Source organism: Vulpes lagopus, chromosome 15 (genome assembly GCF_018345385.1).
Source record: "Vulpes lagopus strain Blue_001 chromosome 15, ASM1834538v1, whole genome shotgun sequence".
In the NCBI taxonomy this organism is placed as follows: domain Eukaryota; kingdom Metazoa; phylum Chordata; class Mammalia; order Carnivora; family Canidae; genus Vulpes; species Vulpes lagopus.
In genome coordinates this window covers 44,725,365-44,753,044 of record NC_054838.1, presented here as the reverse complement: position 1 = coordinate 44,753,044, position 27,680 = coordinate 44,725,365, and the positions used below count along the sequence as shown (strand labels likewise).

At 42.4% G+C, this 27,680-nt stretch overlaps 1 protein-coding gene across 2 annotated transcripts in view; it reads left to right on the top strand.

The window, feature by feature from the left end:
• MAML2 (mastermind like transcriptional coactivator 2) overlaps positions 1–27,680 on the top strand; it is a 345,410-nt gene that overhangs the window by 229,878 nt on the left and 87,852 nt on the right. For both annotated transcript variants that reach the window (XM_041730681.1, XM_041730680.1), the window contains exon 2: positions 1,252–2,805. In XM_041730681.1, coding sequence (XP_041586615.1) covers positions 1,252–2,805 — 1,554 coding nt within the window. The remainder of the gene's footprint in view (positions 1–1,251; positions 2,806–27,680) is intronic.

Below are 27,680 nucleotides of genomic sequence, written 5' to 3'. Positions count from 1 at the left end.
GGTCAGCTACATTGGGAAAGCCACGCTTGGATAGATACAATCTCTTACTTTAGAGGCAAACCAACAAGGATCTCAAGATAATCGTGAATGTTTTGCTTCTCATTAATTTATTGGTCCTTCATTTCTCTCCCTATACTATCTAAAGTCCACATAATACAATCTAATCACTGAGTTAGTGAACAAAGTACTATAACATTTTGTTGTTGCTGTTGCTGTTTGGAGAGGCTCTCCTCTTTGAGAATGTAGTAAGTCATTTTTAAAATATATATAAACTAGAATTTACTGAGTTCTTGTGATAGCAAGCACTGTGCTAAACTCTACGTGCATTGCCTTGTTTCTCCTATGAATTAAGTGCTATCGTCCCCATTATCCAGATAAGGAAATTGAGGTTCAGATAAGTAGAGCATGAGGTTACTTAGCACCCGGTAATAGAACAGGAATTCGAGCTCAACTGTGCCGGCTGCAGAGCCTGAGTTCTTCACCAAGGCGCGGTACTGGTCCTCTGCACCTTGGTTTTAGTTATAAGTTTTTGAGACGGGCAACGTAAGAAACGAACTTCCAGGAAAATCTGTGCTTAGAGTGTCTCATTTGATAAAGGGCGATCTCATGGCACATGTGCCCACATGATGTTGCCTCCTGGGCTTGGGTGCAAAGCCACAGAATTATAGGAATAACAATAGCAGAAAAACAGATACACAATCTCCTTGGATACAACAACTGTTCTGATGACTGACTTAGAGAATAAGAGTGATTAAGGGTTTCATAGATGAATCCGTGAAAAAAAAAAAAAACGAAACCAGAGATGGGGTCCCCTTTTAGACTGTTCCGCGTTTGTCATCTTGGTCAAGGTTGTGCTCACTGCAAGTGTCTGTCCCTGCTTGGGGCTGTGTGTGCAGGCGTGGGCAAGATCTCCTCCTGCACCAGAAAGGTGCATTTGGTGATGAATCACAGTATTATCAATAACTCCCGATGTCATGAGAAGTATATTCCGTCTGCCGACCTGTGGCTGATCACAGGAACCAATGTGATCTCAAATCACTAATTAACCTGCTCCTCCTGAAACAGTTTATTCTGTTTGGCCTGCACTTCTGTGAGTTTCGTTGTATTCATTATATTCTAGGCTTGTGCTTCATTTGTACCTTTTCTTTTGGAATTCCTTCCTGTGTGTAAATGGAAAGAAAACATTGAAATATTATGTCACATTTGGTTAATATCTCATATTTTTCTTTTTCATTCTCCCTCTGTTTCCAGCTCCAGGGTTCCTTGAAAAGAAAACAGGTGGTGAACCTGTCTCCTGCCAACAGCAAGAGGCCCAATGGCTTTGTCGACAACTCATTCCTTGATATCAAAAGAATCCGCGTTGGGGAGAACCTCTCTGCGGGGCAAGGGGGTCTCCAGATAAATAACGGACAGAATCAGATGGTGTCGGGGACCGTGCCCCTGGGCCAAGCCCCCCTGCGGAAGACTAACGCCCTGCCACCCCACACGCACTCTCCCGGGAATGGTATCTTTAACATGAGCTTAAAGGAAGTGAAGAAGGAGCCGGGAGAGACGCTATCTTGCAGTAAGCACATGGATGGCCAGATGCCCCAGGAGGGTATTTTTTCCAGTAGGTACGGGGATGACCCTGTAGAACAGCTGATGGATCCGGAGCTACAGGAACTGTTCAATGAGCTGACCAACATATCCGTGCCTCCCATGAGTGACCTGGAGCTGGAGAACATGATCAATGCCACCATAAAGCAGGACGACCCCTTTAACATTGACTTGGGTCAGCAGAGCCAGAGGAGCACACCCAGGCCCTCGCTGCCCATGGAGAAGACCGTGATCAAGACCGAATATTCCCCGGGCCTCGCCCAGGGCCCGTCGGGCTCTCCTCAGTTGAGGCCCCCGTCAGCCGGCCCTGCCTTCTCCATGGCCCCTTCGGCCCTCTCGGCTTCCTCCCCAGCCCCTTCTGTCCCACAGAGCCAGGGTCAGCCCCCCACGGCCTCGGCCTCGGGAGCAAGCCGGGCCCTGCCCAGCTGGCAGGAAGTGTCCCATGCGCAGCAGCTCAAACAGATCGCGGCCAACCGGCAGCAGCATGCCCGGATGCAGCAGCACCAGCAGCAGCAGCAGCAGCACCAGCAGCAGCACCAGCAGCAGCACCAGCCCCCTGCCTGGTCGGCCTTGCCCTCTTCCACCGGGCCATCCCCGGCTCCCTTCGGGCAGGACAAAATCCCCAGCCCGTCTTTTGCGCAGCAGCCGTTCAGCCCGCAGGGCTCCCCTATGGCCGGGGTGGCGGGCGGCGGCGGCCAGTCCAAGGCGATGGCCAGCTACATGTACAAGGCCGGCCCGTCCGCCCAGGGCGGGCACCTGGACGTGCTCATGCAGCCGAAGCCTCAGGATGTCAGCCGAAGTTTCATTACCAGCCCGCACGCAGCCCTGGAGCCCCGCCACGGCAGCACTAAGCCTTTGTTCCATTTTAACTCCGATCAAGCAGGCCAGCAGATGCCTTCTGCTTTGCCTTCCCAGAGCAAGCCTTCTCTCCTCCACTACACCCAACAGCAGCCGCCGCCAGCGCAGCCGCCGCCGCAGCCGCCGCCGCCACCGCCACCGCCACAGCCACAGCCGCAGCCACAGCCGCCGCCGCCGAGCTCCATTTCAGCCCAGCAGCAGCCGCAGCCACCGACCCAGCCCGCCCAGCCCCTGTCAAGCCAGCCTCTGCTGAGGTCCCCCTTGCCACTCCAGCAAAAGATCCTGCTTCAGAAAATGCAGAACCAGCCCCTCACAGGCCTGGGGTATCAAGTCTCCCAACAGCACAGACAGGTAAGACCATGAGTTTGCTCTTCCAAACACAGAGGACCAGAGACCTTGTAGCCTTGTCCTTCTGCTCTGGTTGCTGCTGCCATTTGTGTTGGGACAGAAGCAAGGCCACCAGATAGTAGTGGTCCTGTCAGATTCCCATTCACGGAAGGCCTCGTAAAGTCTGGCTCACTTGGGGGCATCTGGAGGCAAGAGCTAGTATTTCCTTGTAGAGCATTCCTCTCATTGGGATCTGCAGTGGTCAAAGCCTCTTGCTTATTAAAAACATTGCATTAAAATTCAAGCCTTTAGTGACACGTCCAGTTGTCAATAAGATACACCCAGTGTTTTTTCCTCCAGTCAATAAGTCAGTCGTTAAGTCGACCTGTGCATCCTGGTACCTACCGTGTACAAGATGTTGTGATTATGCTGACAAATGAAACAAGTCCAGACATGATATTAAGAGTATTTAATGACCAGTCTACACCCACACCAACCAACTGAAATGTCCGAATGCCCAATGCCTCATGATAGATCCTGCTCGGACCACACTGGTGCATTAAATAAGACACAGTCACTGTCTGGAGAGAGAGAAAGACTTTCAAACTCTCGTATTAATACTAAGTAGAAAGGCTGATGACATGAGAGCACAGAGGCTGGGTGTCTTACCCTGCAAGGGGAAGTCAGGGAAGTCTTCTGGAGAAAGTAACGCCCGCATTAAGTGTTAAAGGATGAAATTGTCATCACTACAAACAGAATATCTGTGGTTACCTTATATCCTGTGATTAACATAAAGCAGAAGTTTTATTCTGCCCCAGACATGAATAGTATGAAGAGATAGCTCTTTGCCTCCAGAACACATGCTAGTGAGGAAGCTCTGATCCCCAGGGAACTTGAGAGCAGAAACTCTTCCTGGAGGGAGAAAGGTCTGAATGTTGCTTCATGCGTGTAATTTGACAGGCGTTAGTGGCCAAGCACAAAGACAGCACGTTACACATCAAAACAATATGTCAGGATATTAAGAAGGCACTCAGTCTAATTCCCATCACATTCCTAAAGAGGTTTACGTGGCTGCCGCACAGAGAAGAATGCCACAAGTGCCACAGACTATGGCCAAGCTAACCTTTGCCCTAGATGTATGCCAGGAGAAAACTAGGCTCCACCAGGATTTGAGAGCTCTGCACCAAGTAAAGCTTTGAGCTCTTACCTGCTTAAGAAGTATGAAGGTTTAAAAAAAAAAGGAGGGGGTTTAATTGTAGTTGATGAAGAATGGACTTGAGTAGAGCCATATGTATATCTTACAGAGTACCTTTTCAACAGGTAACTTAGGAATCATTTATAAACAAATGGCATGGTCGAACTTATTCCTGATGGCATCGGTGGGCATTTGTGTTTGGATAAATCTAGGTTCAAATTCTTACTGTGACCTTCACTAGCTGTGTGACCTCAGGCAAGTCACTGGACCTCACTAAGCCTGTATTTTCTCACCTGTAAATAGGGGTGATAATAATACATCCTAGGACTTTTTTAGAATAAAATCAAGGGGCGCTTGGGTGGCTCAGTTGGTTAAGCGGCCAGCTATTGATTTCAGCTCAGGTCATGATCTCAGGGTCCTGGGATGGAGCCCCATCTCAGGCTCTGTGCTCTGCAGGGAATTGGCTTGAGATTCTCTCCCTCTCTCCCTTTGTTCCTCCCCCTGATGGGCACACTTGCTCTCTTGCTCTAAAATAAATAAATAAATCTAATAAAAAATGAGATAATTTTGCACCCAGAGTTTAGAATAAAGTTGGCAATTACTGTGATTATCATGGAAAGAACCATATGTGATACCAGAATATTTTTAACAAATATTACTCTTATGTAGGAGATAGATACACTGGAATAAGTCTCGAATTCTAGCATAAATATTTTTGAAGGAATAAAGGAAGACTATCCTTCATTCTTTTATTGGATGGTGAGTGGGTAGTGATTTACCATCCCTACGCCAAGACTTCTGATCATAAAAATGGAAATAACAAATATGACATATAAATGAGAGGTAGTGTTTATTACTTACCCTGTAACTGGCTTGACTTCAGTCTCTCTTCCTTATGGTATCTCATTTCACCCATACAAAGGAAATACCATTGTTCTCATCTTACAAGTGAAGCAGTTGAGGCACAGATAGGTTAAGTAATTTTTCCAAAGTCACACAGATAAGAAATAGCAGAACAGGGCAGCCCGGTGGCTCAGCGGTTTAGCACCTGCCTTCGGCCCAGGATGCGATTCTGGAGACCCGGGATCGAGTCCCGTGTCAGGCTCCCTGCATGGAGCCTGCTTCTCCCTCTGCCTGTGTCTCTGCCTCTCTCTCTCTCTCTCTCTCTCTCTCTCTCTCTCTCTCTTTCTCTCTGTCTCTCATGAATAAATAAATAAAAATCTTTAAAAAATAGCAGAACAGATGGTCTATTTTAAAGTTTGTACTTTTAGCCACTGGCTGTACAGCTCACAGGTAGGATTTATTGGGAAATGAATGACCACTTATAGACCATTGTGAAATTCTCAAAAAGAATATTTCTTGTAAGATTGAGCCATATTTACATAATCTACAGGGTAGATGAAGTCCTTTGGAGACAAATAAAATCTTAAATCTCTAACCTTCAGAGTTGTTAAAGAAAAGAATCGAAAAACATCTGCGTGATGGTTGACGTTCCTAAGGGTAAACATCATGGAGCTAACCAAAATAAATGATTTACAACAGGAAATCTATCTCTTCAGTCACCCCATCAACAATTCTTTGGGAGCCTTCTTGCCGCGTCCAACATCCTCGGTCCTGTTTCCAGCTCCATTGCTCATGTCAACAACTGGGGCTTGGCAAATACACTCATGATCTCTTTGTCCCCACTGAATCTTCCAGAACCCAAGCACACTGGTGTGGGTGCTGATGGCCAAATCAATAAACATCTTTCAGTGTCTTAGCCCATATTTAACTTATTCCAGTGTATGTGACACATGATGCCAAGATAATTTTCATCTTTTCAAGAAAGCCCTTAAAAAATTATAAAAGTGGCAGCAGCATTTTAAGCCAAAGGCCCCTTCTGTACAGGCTGGACATAGCTACTCATTTATAGCTTTATCCTAACTTTGTATATTGAATCAGATTGTTCCTTCCTGCTCAACAGCTCTGAGGGGGAGGATTCTGAAATCTTGTGTCTGAGTTGTAAGCAAGTGTATCCGAGCTGTATGGTCAAGTAAGTGTTGCCCTCTTAAAAGCATTCACCTTCAGGGGGCCGGACTCATGCTAATAAGAGAGCTATTATTCAATACGGTTACAGAGTTTTTCTCTGGGGATTCTCTTCAGAGCTTTTTAGTACATTGAGTGGATTATTACCAATGAGGTAATATTCATCCTGTCTGGGGGATCTTTGAAAACAGGCAAGATGGATAATGCTGTTTTAGGTCAAAAACAAGGAATAATTGATAGGATAGGACTGGATTTCAAATTTGGTTTGTGAACTTTCTCTGAAGGCAATAAAGAAAAGAAAATCAATGAGTTGCTTCCCAAGATGATAATTTTGAGAAGCAACTTTCATTTGGATATGCATATTTTCAAGGTTTTTCTAATTCCTATTCTCTCATCTAGTATATTGCCAAGTATTCTCAGCTCAGAGAAGGTAGTTTAACCCAGCTATTTATAGTAGACAGTACAAATGTGCATTCTCATTTCCAATTAGCAAAATCTCTGTTACTCATGACTAGAACCATAGGAGGGGAGAGATCGGCAGTAAGCAATTCTTAAGTTTGTCAACTAGAGTGTCCTAAATGAAAACACTGCTCGTGATTTTTTTTTCTTTTTCTCACTTTGTGTCAAACATAGGAAGACTTACTGTGGCTAATAGGAGTCCTTCTCCCTTGGAAATGGTGGAAGTCTTGGCTTTCTGCTATAAGATGGTATAAGATTGAATTTGTCAATAAGTTGCTTACAGTTTACACAGCAGAGTGTGCAAAGATGGCTTTCTCTTCACCCTTTGGAGCTCTGCACCCAAACGGATCTGCATGCTCAGGCCAAGAATATACTGGGGGAGGTCTGTGCCCCTCTCTCTTTATTGGATATCCATCTCTGTTCTCCTAGATGTGAATGGTGCCTGAGAGATGGATGCAGCATAATCAAATTGTTGGAGATCTCTTTATTGTTCCATGCCTGGGGTGGTTTCAAGTAATCTGTTCTCTGGATACTGAGAGGACAAATGGTATTTGGTATTTCACAAAATGTCTTCAGTGACTCTGTCTTGCTAGTGTTTGGGGCTTGGAAAATGGAAATACCTCCTGGCTATAATTTCCTTCCCTTTCTGATTTGAAGGTTATGGGAAAGGGCAGAAGAAGGATATAATGCATGCAGTTCCGATTTATCTTCAAGTCACTGAACTTGTTTAAGGTGTGAAAGAGTTATTGGTTCACTAGGGCTTGTGAGAGTTCAACCCAGAAGCTCTAACTTCTTGAACCAAGAAGTGATCTTTGTCAGAGCTGTATAATCAGACACTTAAAAGTGTGAACTTTTTTTTTCTAACATTAGATCCATGAAACTCAAGTGGGTTCTATATTTGGTTTAGAATTATCCCATCTCTAAAAATGCTGAGAGGGAACTCAGCCAGTGAATGGATGGTTTGTTATGACCGAAACATAAATTTGTACATTTCCTCTTAGTTTAAAGCCAAGCTCCTCAATCATATATTAAGAACCTCACCCCACTCTCTCTGCCTAGGCAAGTTTATCCTTCACTACTCTACATATCAACCCTTGGCATAAATCAGGCAAGGCTAACGTTCTCCTCCCCATCTCCTTTAAGGTAATTTTAGATATATCTGATCTGAAAGATGAACACCCAGTTGAGGGTGAAGGAGTCACTGGACCTATAGCCCAGTGAAAGTGCCAGAGAAGAGATAGAACCTTGAATCGTCTGGGAATGCCTTTTCTAGTGGGAAAATAATTATAAATTAAATGTTCTGCAACAATATAACATCCAAACCACCCCTTTGCCAGAGGCCACAGGTTGACTCAAGGGTCAGCCAGTTAGGGTAGTGCCAGGGTTTGGGTTCAAATGTCAGAACCAGGTCAAAAGAAGTCAGGAGCATGAAGAGCCAAAGACAAGGCCAAGCCACTTCCTATACAAGTTGGGACACCAAACCAGTCAGTATACTCAGAATCCAAGAGTGAAGTTAGGATAGAGACTCAAGAGATCCTAGGTGATCATTGCAAATGACCCTCGACAATTTGGTGATTTCCATTATGATTCGCTTTGGCTGGGCTCTGCTGGCAAGAAGGACAAGGTCTGACACAGACCTACGGACGATGGTCTGTGGCAGGCCAGGAACATCATGTTTGCATTTTCGTTTTACCTTTGATATTTCATCATTTATCTTTTCGGTTTAAAAGAAAATACAAATTTGTTTTTAATATTTCACCAGACTAGTGCTAGGACTAAGATCCCGAGTGAATTTCCAGACACATGTGTTAATATGACTTGTACTGAAGAATCTTGATTGGCAAAATCGGCAGGAGGGATTTTGCATGTGTCTTGTTAGTTTCTGTTAGTTGGTTTGTTGGCTTTAACGTTAGTACCAGCTCTGTGCCACATATAAACAGCCCAAATAGTACATGTTAATATTATCAACCCCCCTTTTCTTTTTTAAAGTGAGGGCACTGAGTCTCAGAGAGATTAAATAACTTACTCACAGCTACAGTTAGTACCTGGTCTGATTTTAAGCCCAGTGTTAATAACTACTGTGCTAAGTTAAATAACTTGGTAGAAGCAGTTTGGGCTGTGCTAACTGGGCCTTTGCTAGAATATCTGCAATTTCATTATTGTCTACATGCCCAGTTTATTTCTACCTCGGGGAAAATTTAAGCAAATTCTGATTGAGGGAGGGATCTTGAAACAAATTCACCAAAGCTGCCTATCTGAATCTACAGATCTCTATGTCTCCTGGTCTGCCCAACCAAGAGCCATGAACTAAAGATCTCAGGCTAAATTGGGTACTGGCCCATCCTGAACTCTACCAATAGTTTTTATTCATCCATTCAAAAAAATATTTATTAAGTGCTTACTATATGCCAAGCACAGTTTTGGACACTGATACCACTACTCAGAGTGAAGAAGATATGGTAAGGAAAACATTAAATTTAAAAATGTTTTAAAAAATCAAATACTCAGAGAGTATTTTCAAATTGAGCTGTTTTCATCATATTGCAGGCTCAGCTTATTCTTGCTTCTGTTGCTAGGCTGATTTGCTGCCGGACTTCTTGATACTTCTGATCCCAGATAAAGATGGAAGATACTCAGGGGAGTGGTGTGTGACTTAGCTTTTAGAGGAAGAAAATCAAAGGTTTGGTTAGCTTTTTTCATTCACTTTTTTTGTTCTTCAACATGATCCATCAAGATTTAAGAACTGTCCAGGGTCACGGTTAGAGTTTCATAGTAAGATAAAACCGTAATTTGTGCATGCATTCATAGGATAAAAGTTTATAGAGCACCTACATTGTGCCAGGAATTGGAGATTGAAAGATTACATGATTCAAAGGACCCTCTCTGCACCCGTCTAAAAAAGATCAGGAAACCATGGTCCCACCCCTCAATGAGCTTTTGATCTGAAGGAGACATCTGTCCCTGATACTTACTGGATTCTTATTAGGTGCGTATACTACAATCTACTCTGTATATAACTGAGCCCAAATCAAACAGACCTTTCCCATAAGTCTATAGGTTCAACTCTGAATGTGTTATTTTAGTCTATTACAGAATAGAGCTCTATTTGCTGGATATTCCACTTTCATATCTGTTTTGCCCTTCTAATGTGTTAATAGCTGAGAACCCAGGAGAGTGAATTGGTGAAAAGCAACAATTAACTCCTGCATCCCACAGTAAAGAAATAAACACAGTAACAAGAAGAAGATGTTAGCCTTGGAATCATAATGCATAAGGTTTAAATCCACACTTAGGGGAATGACTTCTATTATTCTCATTCCAAGGTCTTTGTCAGTATGTTGCATCCATCAACAAGAGCTGTGCATTTAAAGCATTAGTGGGTAATTCAGCCTGTTGAATACCAAGTTTCCAAGTAGGGAAAAGGGGGTGTGAGGTTAAGAAATAGATTTGATCCCAGAGATGGAAATGCAAGAGGGTTAATGGAAAATCTGACAGATATTTAACTATAATGTGCATTAATGTAGGTGACTTAAACAATCCCCTTTGCACCCATTCTAATTAGTTTTGCCTTTTCTAATCAGATGTCAGTTGTTATCAGTTTGGTAGAGGAGGGGTGGTGATTTCTTTCTGTGAAATCGAAAGGAAGCAGCAACCCATTTCACCAGTGCACTAATCGTAAATTTTCACGTTAATGGTTAATTAAAGTCAGGCCTGGGAACTTGAGACTCAGAAGGTGTTTACTATAAAGGAGTTCTCGATTTGAAACAAAAGACTGCACAAATGTTTAGACTGCTAGAATCTGAGAGATGTAATGTGAGTGAATCATCTTACTCTTTTACACTGCCTTTTAAGCAGGGAAGACCAAAGTTAAACGCACAGAGCCTCAGCAGCTCTCTTGGATACTAATTAGAGAACTCTGGCTGAATATTTGCATTTCATGCGATGAATCTGAACAATAAAGTGGCACGTTATTCTCCAAGCAATAAATTGAGTAGAGCATAATAGAGAGAAGCCAGTGTCTACTTTCCTGTGCATCCTGCAAAATGAAGTTCCAAGGTCCCCGAGGAAGAAAGAACGGGGGTGGTTGACCTGTTTCCCTTTCTTTCTGCTGCTAATTCCCTCCACTCTGAATCACTGGCATTTTCCAGTTTGCTTTTCAAGGGAGCTGAAGTTCAGCTCCACCTTTAGGAAACATGAACTTCATAAACAGGGAACTTTTCTGGCCCTTCGTGGTAGGCCCAGATCTATGTGGGTGCACACGCGAATGTGTGGGCCTTGCACTCTGGTCTTGGGCTCACATTTCTGCTCCATGTCTCTCAGTCTCTGTCCCGTCACCCCTCCCCTTGGCTGGACCCTCCTCTTTTACCCTTTCCCTACAGATGAGGTTTGAAATTGCATCTTTCCCCTGAACTCCTTGAGACCTGTTCTATGGCAACCCTTAAGTGGGAGTCAGGGGAGGAGAGGACATTTAGCCACTGGAGTTATTGTCGGCCACGAGGAGACTGTTTTCTGGAAAAGGATCATACTGGGGACAGCCACGAAGCTAACAGGCTGGCAGGCCCATCTCTCTGTCCCACAGGCCTCTGGCACAAAGGAATGAATTTTGGATGGACATACCCATAGGTGAAACATATCCTCAATAGCTTCTAACCTCTGTCCCTTCTCACTTCAAGTGCTGGCTAAACTGGCCTGCCTCCCTCTGGTCTTGCAATGTGCAGCTGGAGTGAGCATTCTAAAATAGGGATGTGATCATGTCTGTCATCTGCCTGAATCCCATAAAGGATCTTCATTTTCTCAGAATAAAATCTGAATCCTTACGTAGCTTATAAAGCCCTACATGACCTGTTCAATGAGTCAATCCTCACAAGATTTATTGGTCTCCATCCCCAGATTTTTCCTTTCCTTGACTCCCACCCACTCGTTCACTCATCTTTACCTGCCAAATTCATATATACTCTGCACTCTAGCTCCTGCCATAAAAAGTGAACTCTGATTCCTGAGAAGTACCATGCTTTTCCTTACCCTCAGGTCTTCAAATACATTGTTTCTTCTGCCTAGAAAATTATTTTGCTTTACTCTGCACACTAACCTAACTCTTTCCTTCCTCAGTATGAGTTAAGACATTTCCTCCAAAAGGTTTCCCTGGCTTTCCAATCTGGATTAATTCCCATCCTATATTCTCTGGTAGCTACCTCTACTTCCTCTCTTTTAGCAGGTATTAGCCCTCATATATCTTGTTCTTGTGTGTCTTCCTCAAGTAGACTGCAAGCTACTTGAAGGCAAGGATTGAGGCCATTTTGTTCACCATTGTATTCCAATCTTTGACATGGCTACTATGCAGGAGGCATCCAAAACATATTTGTTGAACAATGAACAAATGAATCATACCATTGACCCATCATCCATTCTTCTGTTCTGGGGAGTTAAGGACACCAACATACCACCCTCTCCTCCCAAGAAGGAAGGAACAGGACCTACCATTTCTACCTTCTCCCTTTACAAGTCTGCCTTTAAAACACCACTGACCATGGATCTGCACCAATGGGTCTAGTTTTCAGGGATGAAAACCAGAGAATTCACTCTCAGCTGTCCTGTGGTTTAAACCTGTGAAGGGAATTCTGCAGAGGCACTCTTGGAGCCTGGACTGACCTATATCATTGGAAATCATGAGTCAACTAAGAGAATTTTATCACTCATATTCCAAATGATTCTTTCTTTTATGAAACATGCATGGAATATTGATAATTTACCAACAGTGACCAAAGCACAATCCCTACCCATTAGTAATGGACAGAAACAATTGATTATATAGTATTACAGGGCTTCTAATAGACGTGTCCATAGGATATTTGGAGAATGCAAAGATAAAGCACCTATTATAGCTTTGGGAACTAGAAAAGGCTTCCTGGATGAGGCACCTTGAGGAAGAATAGGAACTTATGAGGTGGGAAGGGAGAAAGCCATCCAGACAGAGGCTGAGCTCTTTTGGAGGACTGCAAGTGATTTAGGAAGGCTGGACTATGAGGTGTTCAGTCAAGAGAGGAGAGAGATGAGATTGGTAAATGGAGTCAGATCATCAGAAGACTTAGAGACCATAGTAAGGAGTTTGGAACTCATCTTGAGGGCAATAGAAAGTTTTATAGGTTTTTGAAAAATGTAAAGAAAAAAATGGTATGGGTCATCTTTAAACAGAGGCATAACTTGCACCTCCTGGAAGGTAGTTGCTTAATTCAAATATGGTGAATGTTAAAGAATCAGATTTGGTCTTCAGAAAACTCACTCTCATTACAGTACAGAGAACACACTCTGGAGGCCCAGCCAGGGACAATATCTATATGCCAGGGACATTTCGGATTTGGAAGGTACATTCAGTGGGAGTCCAGGCAGCTCCACCCTTGCCAATCCCAGAATGTCTCTGCCCATTTCTCTCCTGTTCTCTCCTTACCCCCTACCCCTAGCATCCTTCAAAAAATAACTTTCCATCAGTAATCCTAGCCCCTAAGAATCCCATTTTTTTCAATTACCAGGCTCGGAAGGTCTGCAGTCAGGATAATTGCTCTCTGTCCCTTAGGCCTGTCCCCCCAGGTGCCACTACAGATACCATGGATGGCCACCCTCACTTCTTCCTCACCTCTGTCTCTGCTACTCCCCATGTGCTCGCATTATTGCAAGCCTCCCTTTCCAACTCTCTTGTCCAGTAATGGGCTAGACAGTGTATCTAAGAAATTCTACCTTGTTCTGTGCTCCATAAGACTGAGGCCAGTGGCTGGGGTTCCAATTATCTCTGTTGCTTTGGCCAAGCCTTCTCCCTGGCAATGCACCTTCACCCCAGATCCAATCAGTCTGTGAGGCTCTGCTCCACAGGATCAGCTCTCCTCCTTATGAATGTCTTTTGCCCAGCGACTACCTTTTCCCATCCTGCCCAACTGCTTTGATAGTTCCAAAGTGTCTTGGAACCCCAGCCTCTGCCCTAACTGCCCATGTTGCTGTAATCACCCCTCCTCAGACTGTTGAAACGAATAAAGTTTGTTTTTTCCTCCTCTAGTGCCTACAACAGAGTGCCAACACTTTCAGTACCATTCTTTTTCTTTCTTTGATCCAATTAGCCAATGTAGAGTACATCATTAGTTTCAGATGCAGTGTTCAATAATTTATCAGTTCAGTACTATTCTTATATTGTATTATAATTTTGTTTAGGTATCTGTTTGGTCCAGTGAACCAGGAATTCCTAGAGAGTTAGGATCCTGGACTTTCTTTTTCTTCTCTGAACTCACAAAGCATTTTGCATCTCTCATTGCATCCACTGCTTTCTACCTTGAATTATAATTAAGTCTATAAGTCAACCCCTTCACTAAACTGCAAGCTCCTTGAGACTGGAGTCTGTATATAATTTATCTTTGTACCTCCAAGGGCTAACAGAGTACCTGAGACAAAGTCCCAACATAAGGACACATAAACAGGAGAGGTGGGGAGAATAAAGAAAGGGAAAGAGGCTTCAGTGTGTGTGTGTGTGTGTGTGTGTGTGTGTGTGTGTGTGTGTGTGTTACAGTTGTACAGTCTTGAAATCAAAGGAGAAGAAATACAGTTGAGTAACTTCTGACATCAATCTGAATATAAAATGTTCATTATTGAGAATTTATGCATTGCTTACTTCCAAAAATGTAAGCCCCTTAATGATCAGCCAGCCTTAGTCAAATTACTTGAATTTTCTGAAACTGAGCTGCATTATCCAGATAAGAACTAAAACCCTATTTCACAGAATTGTTGAAAAAATTCCATGAAATAGCCCATGGGACTTCGGACAAATTATAGGGCCTGTACCTTGTAGGCAATTCACAAGTTCTGTTAGTTTGCTTCCCTTTGCAAAGTAAGGACCATCAGAAACAAATCCACTAAAACAATCCAAATTAAATGTTAGTAGATAGTTGCAGCAAATTCCAAGAACTGGGCTTCCATTTAACTTTGAGTTGCCAGGCGACTAAGGCAAAAAGAAATTATGTGGGGGATATAGGGTTTGTTTGTTTTTTTTCTTTAGCATGCCAGTTCATCAGTGGAGGCAAACTATTTCCTGGAAATGAATTCAAAGGTACATCTATCACTGGGGGAATTAGGTAACACGATGGACATCTTCCACTGAAAATTTTGCAAAGACACCATGACAGTGTTTACTTTGAAGTTTCTGGTATTAAAGCTGCATTGTAAAATCCGAGGCCAAAATATTGAATTTTAATTCAGTGAATACTTTTCCCTAGGAAGCTGAGATAATGGAATGCAGATGTAATGTCTTCTGAAGCTCTGTATCAATGGTTTTTGCAATTCATTTTAGCGAGAATACGTCTCTCCTCCCCTCCCCCTTTCAAGGTTTCCCTGAGACACCTCCCTGGAACTTAGATTCCTTCAGGACAGTCTCAAACCAGGGTTCAGGCTTATCCCAACAGAGAGTTTCGAGATTATGCAGATACGCACAATGAAAATTCCCATTAAACTGCCTCACTCAAATCTCAGTGTCTTACATGAGGCTTTGGCAAACCCGTGCATTGTGTAAAGTAGATGAGACCTGTGGAATGTCTGTCTACCTCAGAATCAGATTTCAAGGAGTTTCAAAAATCCTTTTAAGCTATAATCTTAGGGATCCCTGGGTGGCGCAGCGGTTTGGCGCCTGCCTTTGGCCCAGGGCGCGATCCTGGAGACCCGGGATCGAATCCCACGTCGGGCTCCCGGTGCATGGAGCCTGCTTCTCCCTCTGCCTGTGTCTCTGCCCCTCTCTCTCTCTCTGTGTGACTGTCATAAATAAATAAAAATTAAAAAAAAATAAAAATAAGCTATAATCTTAGCCCTCCATATAGAATAAAACTATAAACTTCAGTTGTGACCACCTCTGTTTACCAGACCTAGCTCATTAAAAAATCACCGTGAAAATATTCAGCAATTGGTATAGTTATTTATCAACAAATATTTAAACACTTCTTGTACACAGAAAACCATGCCAGTTGCTGTAAGAAATATACTGAATGGGGTGTGCTGTGTGGTGGGGGCCGCATGGGAATAAGAAATAGAAGCCAAAGATTCTGGACACAGACTTGTTAGCAGAGTATTTTACCTTTAGTAATTAGGCTTTGTTTGCTCCCTTTGTTACAATTTTATTCTATAATCCTGAATTTTATGACTCTAAAATGCAACTACTGTCCTCATCTTTAAATTTGTTATTTTTGTCAGAGTAGCACAGACAAATAATTTAAAAAGCCAAGTAGTGCTAAAAGGTGAAAGCTATTCCTTATTCCATAGGCACCCCCTACCTTCACCCCTCACCCTAAAGGAAACCGCGCTCATCATTTTTAATTTCTTCTTCCGATTGTTACCATCTGATCACTAAATGTACGCGTGCGTGCCTCAGACCTCTTGATTTGTTCCTTTTAAGCAGTGTCTGTTACATCTTATGCAACAGATGAAGATTTTAGTCTTTCTGTCTCCCCCTTCACCCTCACAAGGTACGTCAAAAATTTGCCTAAGTCCACATCAGTGTTTCCAGAAGTGCGAAGATGTAAGTAGTGTTTACAGCCCAGACAAGCCAGAGTACTGTAACCATAATTCCTCTGAAGGACCTCAGTGTCTAACTTTGCCTTTCATTTGTGAAGTTTCTTTGACTCTCTGGCTATGTCTTCTCATACCATCCAAGAGCTCCGTGAAACACCTGTAATTCCTCTTAGATCATCTTTTCATTGTTTCTTTTCCTGGACACATCTCTCCAGGAGCCCTCTCTCTGCACCAACGATCCCAATGGAGTTGTCTAGGCCCACAGATAGTGCTGTCATCCTAGGACTTCCTGCCTCCATCCTGGGCATGTTTTCATTTCTTTCCTTTCTCAGAGTCCCTGTTTCTGGGTCCCATGGGTTGCTCTGTTTGCTTATTTAACCTCTCATTCTGGTGGACTAGGTCTGCTGAGAGCTTCCTGACAAAGGATATATGAAAGGTAAAATGCTGAAACCTTCAGAGACATCATAACTCATTTGAGACAATAAGAAAAAACTCAAAGCATCAAGAAAAACACTCAAACATACACAATGCCCTCATAGGTACATTTGGTGCTAGAGTGTGCAAAGAAGGGATGAGAAGGAAGCTTCATTTATTGAGCACCTACAATGAATGGGCTAATTGATTTTTCCATGACTTTCCTAAGAAACAGGCCTCATTATCTCCTCTTGATCTATGAAGAAGTCAAGAGCAGATTACCTAGTCATTGGCCTAAATCACACAGCTATCAGGTGGCAGAACTGGAATTCAGATCGTGTTTGTCTGCTTCTAGCCATGCTCCACACACTCTCTCTCAGCCAAAAAACATAAATGCACAATCTTGCCCCAAGGACTTTGTTCAACCATGTCTTTAATCCAAATCAGACATGAACTTTTTAAAGCAGGTCAGACATTTGCTACTTTCTAGCCCACTATACTACCCTCTTACTGTGTGTGTGTGTGTGTGTATAATTTAATTCTGGCTAATAGTTCCATGTACATCAAGTTTTGTTATAATTTTTCTGTGAAATTCTGGAACAGAGCTATTTCCAAAAAAGATTTCGAATCTTGATCCACTCTATTTATTAGGGATTAGGCAGTTACAGTCTGATCTGGTTACAACTTAAAATGTGTTCATGGTTTTGCCCTTCTCCCTGGTGGATTTGGGATTCTATGCCAGTCAGTTCATTTGCTGACATTTTTATCACATTTAGATCCTGCCTTAGGGACATTCAGGATTAGTGGTGGGGAATGGCTCCTGGCTGTGTCCTATATACACCAGCAGATTTCTCCAAGCTCTCTTCCCCTGAAATCTGTATTGGTATCTCTCTCCAAAACAAAACAAAACAAAACAAGACAGTAAGTCCAAGGGGTAAAAAAAAAATAGAAAAGGATTTAAAAATGAATGAAAGAGGATACAATTATTGCTTTTTTATAGATCAATTACTGACCAATGTGCCAATAAACAAATAAGATCGATGCATTTCCTTCACATCAGTGCAGTTGAAGCCCTCCGACAGCTTTTCTCAGCCAGGGGCCTTGACACATCAGACAGAGGTCTCTGTAAGCGAGCGGGGCTAACTTCGTAGCCTGCTGCCAGACTGCAGCTTGGGAACCGTCCCCCTGCCTTCTCTGGTAGTGTCTTGGTTAGGGCCCCAGTATCACTGCTCCCAGAAGCAGAAATACAAACCCTTTCCTACAGTTAGAGATCAGAAGTGAGCAACCATCCTCTGGGCAGTCTTTACTTTGGAGAACTGGGTTCTCAAAGTTCATTTCTAGTTTGGTGCTTTGGCACTGCCGGTACATTTTGTCCATAGGACCAGTTTCAAGAAGGTTTATCATGTCCTCGGGGCTAGCCTATCCAAAATCTATATGACTCATCTGGACACTGAGCTGTGAGAGTACTGACAGCGATTTCTCAAACACGCATTTAAGGAAAAAAAGAATTGTTCAGCGTACATTGATCCACCAGGGGTGGAATCAGGAATACAGCCTATTTAGTGAAACAGAGAATCACTGTGCAAGAAAGAAATGTGAGTCCCACATGTACACAGATCACTTTGCTATGAAAACCGTAGAGAAGGGGCTTCCATTTCCTCCTGGCTCTGGGACCTGAACGGGAATACCAGAAGCGTTTTTGGCCAGACCTTGGGAAGCAGGCCTTCAGACCAAGGGGAAAGGGAAAGTGAGAATCTCCTGAACATCACCAGTTAAGGAGTACAGAACTCTTCCTTTCTAGTGGTCATCTATAGGTATTTATAGATTGGGGACTACCTGCACACTTACCCATGTTTATGCCTATCCACACCAGTTTTGTGGACTGAGGTTTATGCCTCTGATTTATCAAGATAAAAAGGTTGTGAGCCATCAGTTCCATTTCCAGTCTATAAAGTGCACCAGCAGGGGCGCCTGGGTGACTCAGTGGTTGAGTGTCTGATCCTGGGGTCCAGGATCGAGTCCTGCATCGGGCTCCCTGCAGGGAGCCTGCTTCTCCCTCTGCCTGTGTCTCTACCTCTCTATCTCTCTCATGAATGAATAAATAAAATCTTTTAAAAATAAAAATAAATAAATAAAAAATAAATAAATAAACATAAATAAATAAATAAAAGGCATCAGGCAGTAAAGGACTGGCCAGCAGGGCAGCCAGGCCCAGTGGCCTTACCAGGCCATGCTCTGGACTCCACCCCAGCTTTGGGAGGCAGGACTTGGTAGTGGAGGCTGTGTTTTGCATATGTGAATATGGTCCACAAAACTATTTGCTCCTTTTACTGCAATTACAGCCATGATGATTCCTAAAATAAAGTTTTGAACCATGTGTGTGATGAAACTGAAATTGTCTACATAGTCAAAGTCAGAGAGAGAGCCTGAGGGTCAGAAAAATGGGATAGAAAGTAGGAAAGAGTGATCCCAAGGGAGAAATGAAAGGAAATATGGGCCAAAAAAAATGCATTTCTGACCATCTCTTCTGCTGTATAAAGATACTTTATAAGGCAATTTAAACTCTGTCAATTTGCTGATTTCTGCTTGCAAATACAGATGAAGCCAACCATTCTCACAAATTTCTCCATTTGTTTTTCCTCCTCATGTTTCGTTCAATTTGGGGGAGAAGGGGTGGCTATTGTAAAATTCTTTCACGTTTCTCTGAACGCTTGAGATAGGGTCAGATCTAAATGGGTGCATGGATCCCAAGGCCTAAATGTCAGCCTGCATTTGGACAGTTTTGATATGTAATGCACTGCCAACATTCATTTATGTAGAGCAGCAAGAGAACCAAGCCGTATGCTGGTGAAGATTTAGGTGAACCTCATTTTTCCCATACTCAGAGGTAGGAAGTTTCTAATCTGTGTGATTTGGGGAATATTGCAGACCTCTCACAGTCCATCTTGGCTGCACACATTCTCCAAGGAAGCCAGATGTAAATGGGTGAGAACCTCGCCAAGCTGTTCCTTGGGAGTATAAGGGCAGCCCTAACTTCCATGGGAATGGGATTCTCTGCCAAATTCAGATGCCGGAGGGTTCCCTCAGGGACCACGGCCCATCTTAAATGGAGGAAGTTGCTGTGAGAAGTTAAGCAGGAAGTTCTAAAGGACTGTGCTTATGTGTGTGTGTGTATGTGCGTGTGTTGGTGTGCGTGCGCACGCAAGTGCATGCCCCCAAAAAGAGATAAGCCCTCTGTCACTGTTTGCATTATATACATGTGGAGTTTAAAATTTCAGGGAGATAAAACAGTAAACAGAAAAGGAGGGGAGTTTGTTTACCTCTCCAAGGAAGACTAGAGTTACTATTCATGCATACATTACAAGAGGCACACCATTCGTGCGTCCAGGTTTGATACATTTGTCTTTCTCCCCCAAAATGTCTTTGAGACTCTGCTTGGGTGGTAATTCAGATGACTGTGAGGGTCACATCACTCAGCAATAGAGTCAGAATAACTTTCAGTGGTAACTCTTTTAAAATGAAGAATTTCTTTGCCTCCTCATTGCCTTGGGGTAGGAAAGAGGAGAATTTATTCACAAATAGGTCCTAGAAGTGGAAATAAGGGAGCCCCATAGCATGGCCAACAAGGTTCTCTTCAGTATCCAAGCGTAGGGTTGCATGCGAACATTGCACAAGGCCAAATAGCTCAGACCTACAAGCATGTGATCAACGTGAAAGTTACTACCGGAACTGAGTACTAAAAGTAAAAACATTTTTCACATTGACCATGGTAGCAGATGACACACTGAACTGTATCTTCCTAGCCACAGACCTCACCCGTTTTTCCAGTAACCTGAAAAGACAAAGAAGAAGAGAATTTGGGGAAACTCCTGCTCATCAGTCAGGTTTCCCCTTAAACGTCACTTCCTTTAGGAAGCTGGTCAGACAGATCCGCCCCCACCTGACTTCCCCTCACTCAGCTCTTCTTGCTCTTTATGTTACGCCTTCCAGAATTATTTGTCTTCTTCCCTGGACAGTCTTCACCTCTTATCACCCCCTGTAGGCAGCACAATCCCCAGCACTTTGTAGGCACTTAAATTTGTGCTCAGTGATTGCTGGACAATTGTGTTAGGTCTCAGAGGACACAAAAATGAAAATAGAATCTCTGCCCTGTCTGGAAGGAAGACAGGTAATAAGAAGATATCACACAACTTGGTATTAGAGGTAATACCTGTAAGGGGACTTTTTCTTGAGGAGAACAAAGGGAAGGTTGAACTTTTGAGCACCCTGGTTGTAAATCAGACAACTATATGAGCTTCTTCTGTGATTCAATAACTTTACTAATAAGAAATAGTGAGTAGAGTCTCATTTCCTTACATTTCAAGTTTGCTGCAGGGAGAATGCACTATCAATAATAGTAGGCAATGGATTTCATTGGGGGAATAGGATCACAGAAAACGTGCAATGTTATCAATATCTTCCCTGGGAAATCTATCGGCTCTGTGGTATCTTTTTTTTTAATTTTTATTTATTTATGATAGTCACAGAGAGAGAGAGAGAGGCAGAGATATAGGCAGAGGGAGAAGCAGGCTCCATGCACCGGGAGCCTGACATGGGATTCGATCCCGGGTCTCCAGGATCGCACCCTGGGCCAAAGGCAGGCGCCAAACCACTGCACCACCCAGGGATCCCGGCTCTGTGGTATCTAACATTACATCTCTAAACTGCAGAATTGAAAGCCAATTGGCTTGGTAGGAAGGCTTTAAAGAGTGTAAAGAGTAATGCTTAAGTTTTTGCTTACATTTCGTTGTTGCTTATTTCTTCTATTATTCTGTCATTAAGTCACTTTTTTCAGTGGAATAATCAAAAGCAAAATATATTACACCCATTCACCGGCCTCCTGTACCCTGTGTAGCACTATTTAGCCAGCAGTGTTGGTGTGCCTGGCAAAACAGACAGCAGAAAGGAAGTGAAGGCTCTTCCCTAAGGGTTTGCTGATTCAGTCAGAGCACCCTCAACAAAGATCACTTGACATCTCAGACAGAGAAACCGAACGTTATTCATAACAGTGTCAAAAATGTCTTGAAATCTTTTTCACATCAGGATATCTGTTACGGCGCCTTTCGTCCCTCTCACAGCGTCCAGTGGGATTAACAACAGCGAAGTTAGAACCCAAATGCTGTTGCACAGGTGAATGGCTACAGATGGCCTGGAAACCACCATCATCTGTTTGCACAAAAAGTGGACAGACTCCACACTGACCTCTCCAGGGGTAGAGGTTATTGAAGAGGTCAGTCTTTGGGCGCCATTTGCCTCGGTTGCTTTTTGGTTTTGTTCTTTTTACAGAGAAATTATATTTTTTTAAATGTCAGCTCTAACTCTCATGTGACCAAACAAATTGCAAATGAGAACATTATAAACATAACACAGTATTTCAGTAGTCTCTGTGTAACTTTGAACATGGACTTTCCTTCACACACAGGCATAGTTTGAGAATATGAGCTTAGCCAAGGCCACGAGGCTTTGATGCTGGTGAATAAGCTGGATGGTTGCATGTAAGGCAGGTAACCACTCTGCCTCATTTTTCCCAAATCACAATGAAATGGATCAGACCAGATGTGTGGCCCCTAGACTATTATCTTTCAAGATCGTATTTACAGTAAGGTTGCTGACACAGATCTGCTATATTTCATTTTCCTGTGTAAGGATATTAAAAATGAAAAATAACCATCATTTCATGAGAAAAAATACATTTTACCATTTAAAAACCTGAGAACATCCTTGCAGAGTAAGTGCTCATCCTTTAAAGTAAAAAATATTAGCTATTTGATAAACTTAGTACATGATCCTTATTTTTTGGTCCCATTAGCAAATAAAAAGTTCCTTGGTAGTGGACGTGTCCATAGAACACCATCAGACCAGATGATCTACATGGCTTCTTCCATCTGTACCAATTTAAGGATAATCCTGGAACATACAAATAAGTAAATAAGTAAAATTGCAACTAGAGATGTATCCCCTTCTACTTTGTTCTGGTGGAGGTGTTAATGTTTTCCAGCACCCAGCTAACGAGAATGTGCCAGGCACAGCCCACCACATCATACCACTCCACTCAAGATGGTAGATCTGCTTCATTCCGTTAAATTGTCATTGTTTTCAGCTGCAGTGACTCCTCTAATTAGGAGAGAATCTAGCAATAAGGAAATCGATTAAAAAGAAATGGAGAAGATGCCAAAGGCACAAATGAGTATAAAAGCAAAACAGAAGCTTTTTTGCAAGGCTAAATTGATGATTTTGCCCAAAACGTGGACATAAACGAAAGGACCTGGAGCACAAAGAATGTAATACAATTCAGTTAAATTATTCACTCTGATTGCAATGTTAATGCTGCAGCCAGGTTCCGTTGTATAAATTAGACACACCATCTACTCCCTAAAATAGCACTTGGTTTCCATAACAGTTTTTAAAGTCCTCCAAAATTGGAAATATAAATATGGAAACTCACGTTGGTCAATATTTTGAACCAAATCTAAGAGAAAGGGGTTTGGACTGAGGTCTAAGAATCCTTAACTGAAACAGAGCCACCAAGAAACAAGTTTAGTCTTGGAGGCACATATGAGAAGGTGACAAAAGGAGTTTATCGTGTTGGGAAGATTGTGGATTTGCCTTATTGTTTCCTTTGGCAGTGTGGGGCAAGAGGCTGGCTTTGGCATTCATGACTTTAAATACTCAGTCACGCTGGCATGAGATCACTGATTCTGTTCATGGTCCTGTTCATGGTTCATTTTGTAGTAAAACTGTTTTTAGAATGAGATAGGTCTTTTCGAAAATGGTCCTTTCTTTGAGAGAGATCTCTTTGCAATTGCGGAGGCTCTCTCCCACTTCCTCCCCACTCCCAACTGCATACCACCCTGACTGAGGAGGAGGCTTTATTTCAACTACATGAATGTTCAAATTTAGGTTCAGTAGTTCAGAGGTGCTATTAATCCTCAAGATGTTTCTAATAAAATCATGACTCGCTTTTTACATATGTGAGAGAAATTCAGTGGCTTTTCCAAGTTCATCCAGGTCAATGCTGGACCCCAGTAATCAATTGCATTTCCCCATGAACATGTGGAATTGAAGTATGAGCAAGCACATGGATAATTCTATGTAAGAAGCATGCAAAGGTCCATCTCCTTATATGCCCTCAAGATATACCCTGAAGCAACGTTTTAACTATACAGAAATGTGGCCTGTAACATTTGTAACAAGATCTCCAGGCAACAAGTGGGTAGGCAAGATCATTGCAAATTGAAAATGGTGAAGGCCAGAGGAATCATAGGAATTCTGTAGCTACTTGAAACTTTCATATATATATATATATATATATATATATATATATATATATATATATATTCAGGATTATATTAATTAAATTCATCTCTTTGTCTCCCCTAAATCATACACTTCACCGAATGTGGTTTTCTTTACTTTTTAGTGCAGCATATATTTTGAGGATTTGTGGTGTATGTATTTGGTTAATGGCCTAGGTAAATGAAAGGAGGATTCCTCCCTAAGGGTCTACTGACGCAATTAGAGAAAGCTGCCTGGAGTGGTGGTTTTCTATGGCTGTGACTAGTCCAATTAACAGATAGTCTTTGAAGACAATCAATCTTCAAAATGGCCAGTGGTGATATGTCTTGTTGAATTCTGTGTATTAACCACATGCAGGACAGACTGATGTGGAAAGAGAAAATGGGCCCTTTAGGGTACTACAGATGGAAGAGTTGAGGTTTGGTGACCAGGAAATTAAAGGATGCACCCAAATATCCCTGTTTTTTTTTTCAGCCCATCCATACAAATAAGGTTACATAAGATCGAAACTAGAATCTCATAGGCTACAATCTTCCCACCCTACCTTCTCACCTGAGAAGTCTAATCTTGTACGAAGTTACTTCTAGTCCTCACCTATACCCCAGTTGCTTATGAATCCAAAATAATTGTTTTATATGCTTATTTTGAATCAGTAGGAGCAATTGCTCTATACTAGCTGCTGCCCCTCAAAGCTACACTTTGGACCCCCTTCCCTCCCCCCACCCTGGCCTCCTAGAACTACACATGCCCAGGGCTGTGGATCCCAAAGCAATTCCAAGTTTGCTGCAGCATCTCTTCCCTTCCCACATAGCTCCTTCCTTCCCCAGGTCACACCCAGCAGGAGAGCTGGCTCAGGACACTTCCAGATACTGGTGGTCATCCTGACAGTACCATTCATTCTCCAGTCCTACTGCTGAAGCACTGTTTATACCAGACTCTACATTTCTTCATGAACCATAACTTTTCCCTCAGGAAGTTCCAATTTGTCTCGACAGCTCAGTTTCTGTCAGACTCTTCACCCATTCTCAATAATTGAACCTAAGTTAGGGATATAGTTCAAACCTCTACCCACCTATCCACTGTGGAGGCCCCTTTAACCTCCACGTGAAACTTCACGCTCACCTATTTCTTCCTGGCAGGTGTATTCAAGTCTCAGCTACGCAAGAGATGCTGAAGTAATAACAAATTAGTCATTGAAGACAGAACTGAACAATAGACAACAGTGAAAGACTATTGTATTCGGTGTCCCTGAGGCTGAATTAGATTTATCTGTTGTCTGCACTGAATATATAGCTGTGCAGTATCCTGTGGCTGCAAAATAAATTTGAAAATCTGAATTAAGTAAGAACAACTGATCTAAGCAATATGATTTCCTCTCTTTATGGTGTGCTTGTGTCTTCTATGGTTACAGCATTATTTATTTGGAAGTTTCTTTTCTTGCTTCAATTAAAAATAGAATTATTTCAAATAGGTAGTCACTTCAGTATAGAAAGAAAGAGGGAAAGGAAGGTAAAAGAGAAGAAAAGAAAGAAGGAAAGAAACAGAGGGGGTGGAGAGAAAGAGAAGGAAAGGAAAGGAAAGAGGAAAGAAGGAAAGAGAGGGAGAGAAAGTAAGTTAAGTCTCCTTTTAGAGTTCCAGTTCTCAAGCTGAGGTACACATTTTTATAAATGCCCAGGCCAGGGGTGCCTGGATGGCTCAGTTAGTTAAGTGTCGGACTCTTGATTTCATCTCAATGTCATGAGATCCACCCCTGTGTCAGGCTCTGCTCTCAGCAGAGAGTCTGCTGGAGATTCTCTCTCTCCTTCTGCCCCTCCCCCCATGTTCTTTCTCTATATATAAAAAAATAAAATAAGATAAAAATGCCGATGCCCATCCTGGATCAGTTAAGCCAGAATCTCTTCAGATTGGGCTTCAGCATCTCCTCTGTGTGTGTGTGTGTGTGTGTGTGTATATATATTTTTTTTTTTCTCAAAGCTTCCCCAGGAGTTTCTGCTTTTCATCAGAGTTGGGAATGGCTGTTCTAGGGGAAATACCAGCAGAGGCGAAGTTCACAGACTTATTTTACCTCCATCTTTGAAAAGTCAGCCTTTTTTATGTAATATTGAAGAGAATCAACCCAGGCAAATTACTGTAGTTGAGAGAGTCATTGGGAGAAAAAGTGTCTTCCTCCCAAAGGCTGGTAAAGGTTCTCATAAAAACAGCTAATGAACTTGAGAATAAAACGTTTCCTAAATGAAGTGATATATGCATTATTATTGTGACTCAGGGTACTTAGATAATTAAGAAGTAACGCTTTTGTTGACATTTAACTACATCAAGAAGAAAACCTGTTGGACCAGAAATGTCAGTGGGTGAGAGGTTAAAAAAAAAAAAAAAAAAACTGACTCTGGCAGGTTTTTTTTTTTTTTTTTCATAAAACTGCATCTTTTCTACAAGAGAATTTTCCATTTATTTGGCCCTTTTTATAACCATGTTTGATTCTGTCATGAGCAGGCCAACAAAGTAGGAAAAAAATGGTAAAATTCTGTACAGAGGTCAACAAGACCTTAAATCAGCAACTTGAAAACACAAGCTTGCAAAATACAGCATTTGAAGTTCTTCTTTCAGAATGTATAAGTAATATGGGTTTGAAATGAAAAATAAAGACAGGTATTCATGGATGTGCATTTTCATGTCTCTGTTCCAACATTCATACTAACATGAAATATCATATTCAAAGAATTCAGTAGACTCCAATAAATAATTATTTCTTTTCCTTTCTTGGATTCTCATAAAATATCTTTGAGGCAATTTTAGATTCTAAATCCTATTTACCAATGACAGGTTTAAAATGATGGTTTAGGGGAATCCCTGGGTGGCTAAGCAGTTTGGCGCCTGCCTTTGGCCCAGGGCGTGATCCTGGAGACCCGGGACTGAATCCCGTCCTGGGCTGCCTGCATGGAGCCTGCTTCTCCCTCGGCCTGTGTCTCTGCCTCTGTGTGTGTGTGTGTGTCTGTGTGTGTGTGTCTCTCATGAATAAATAAATAAAATCCTAAAAAAAATAAAATGATGGTTTAAAAACAAAATCCAAATGGGATATAATTTGTGAGAAAGGTGTTTCATTTGTTGGTTCCTGACTTATCCTGCATAGAGTAAGGGGATCATGAGACAACTTTGGATTCTTAAAGGGTTGTTGCTGACAGAATAGACTTGCTTTCTGGAATAGAAACATTACTGTTATAGGACCATGCTGTTGGCTACAAAGATACACATTTGCTTAGATAGAAGTGGTCCCTTGTTATTTCTTTAAATGCGTGTTCTGTTGTGTGGAAAAAGGGAGTTTGTAAGACAATCCATGTCTTGAAGGGTTACATTTAAAATGGTGTCAGGCTATCCTGGACAGATGAGCACTGATGCCAAAGATGCTATGGCCAGAAAAAAAAATGTATACAAATGGCAATTTACGGCAGAAGAAAGAGTTCCGAAGGGCAAGGCCAGTACACCTGTTTAGGAAGGTGGGTTAGTTGGTGATATTCTGCGAGGAACTCTGGGAAGTCTGGCCATGTGTTTGTTCCACCATGTCTCTTTCCCACTCAGAGTCCTCCCTTGGTTTCCCATCTTACTAGGGGCAAACACCAAAATCCTCCCAAGGTGCTCCAAGATCTGACTAGAAGTGCAGGGAGACATGGTTAGATCCATCAGCAATAAAGAGAACAGAAAGGGTCTAGTGGTTGGGGGCTAGTATTACATGTTTTGTCCAGTCCGTCTACAACATTGTTTTCTTTCCCTGTTCCCCTTCCCCTTCCACACCCTTTACTTCATCTGGAGCCATAGTGTAACTACAGTTACTCAGTGACTGCAAAGCGAGGATGGGGAACCCTTTGGGACTGAGGACTTGATTCTCTCCTCCTTCAGGAAATGCTGTCCTTCCCTTGGTGAAGACGAGACTCTGCATTTG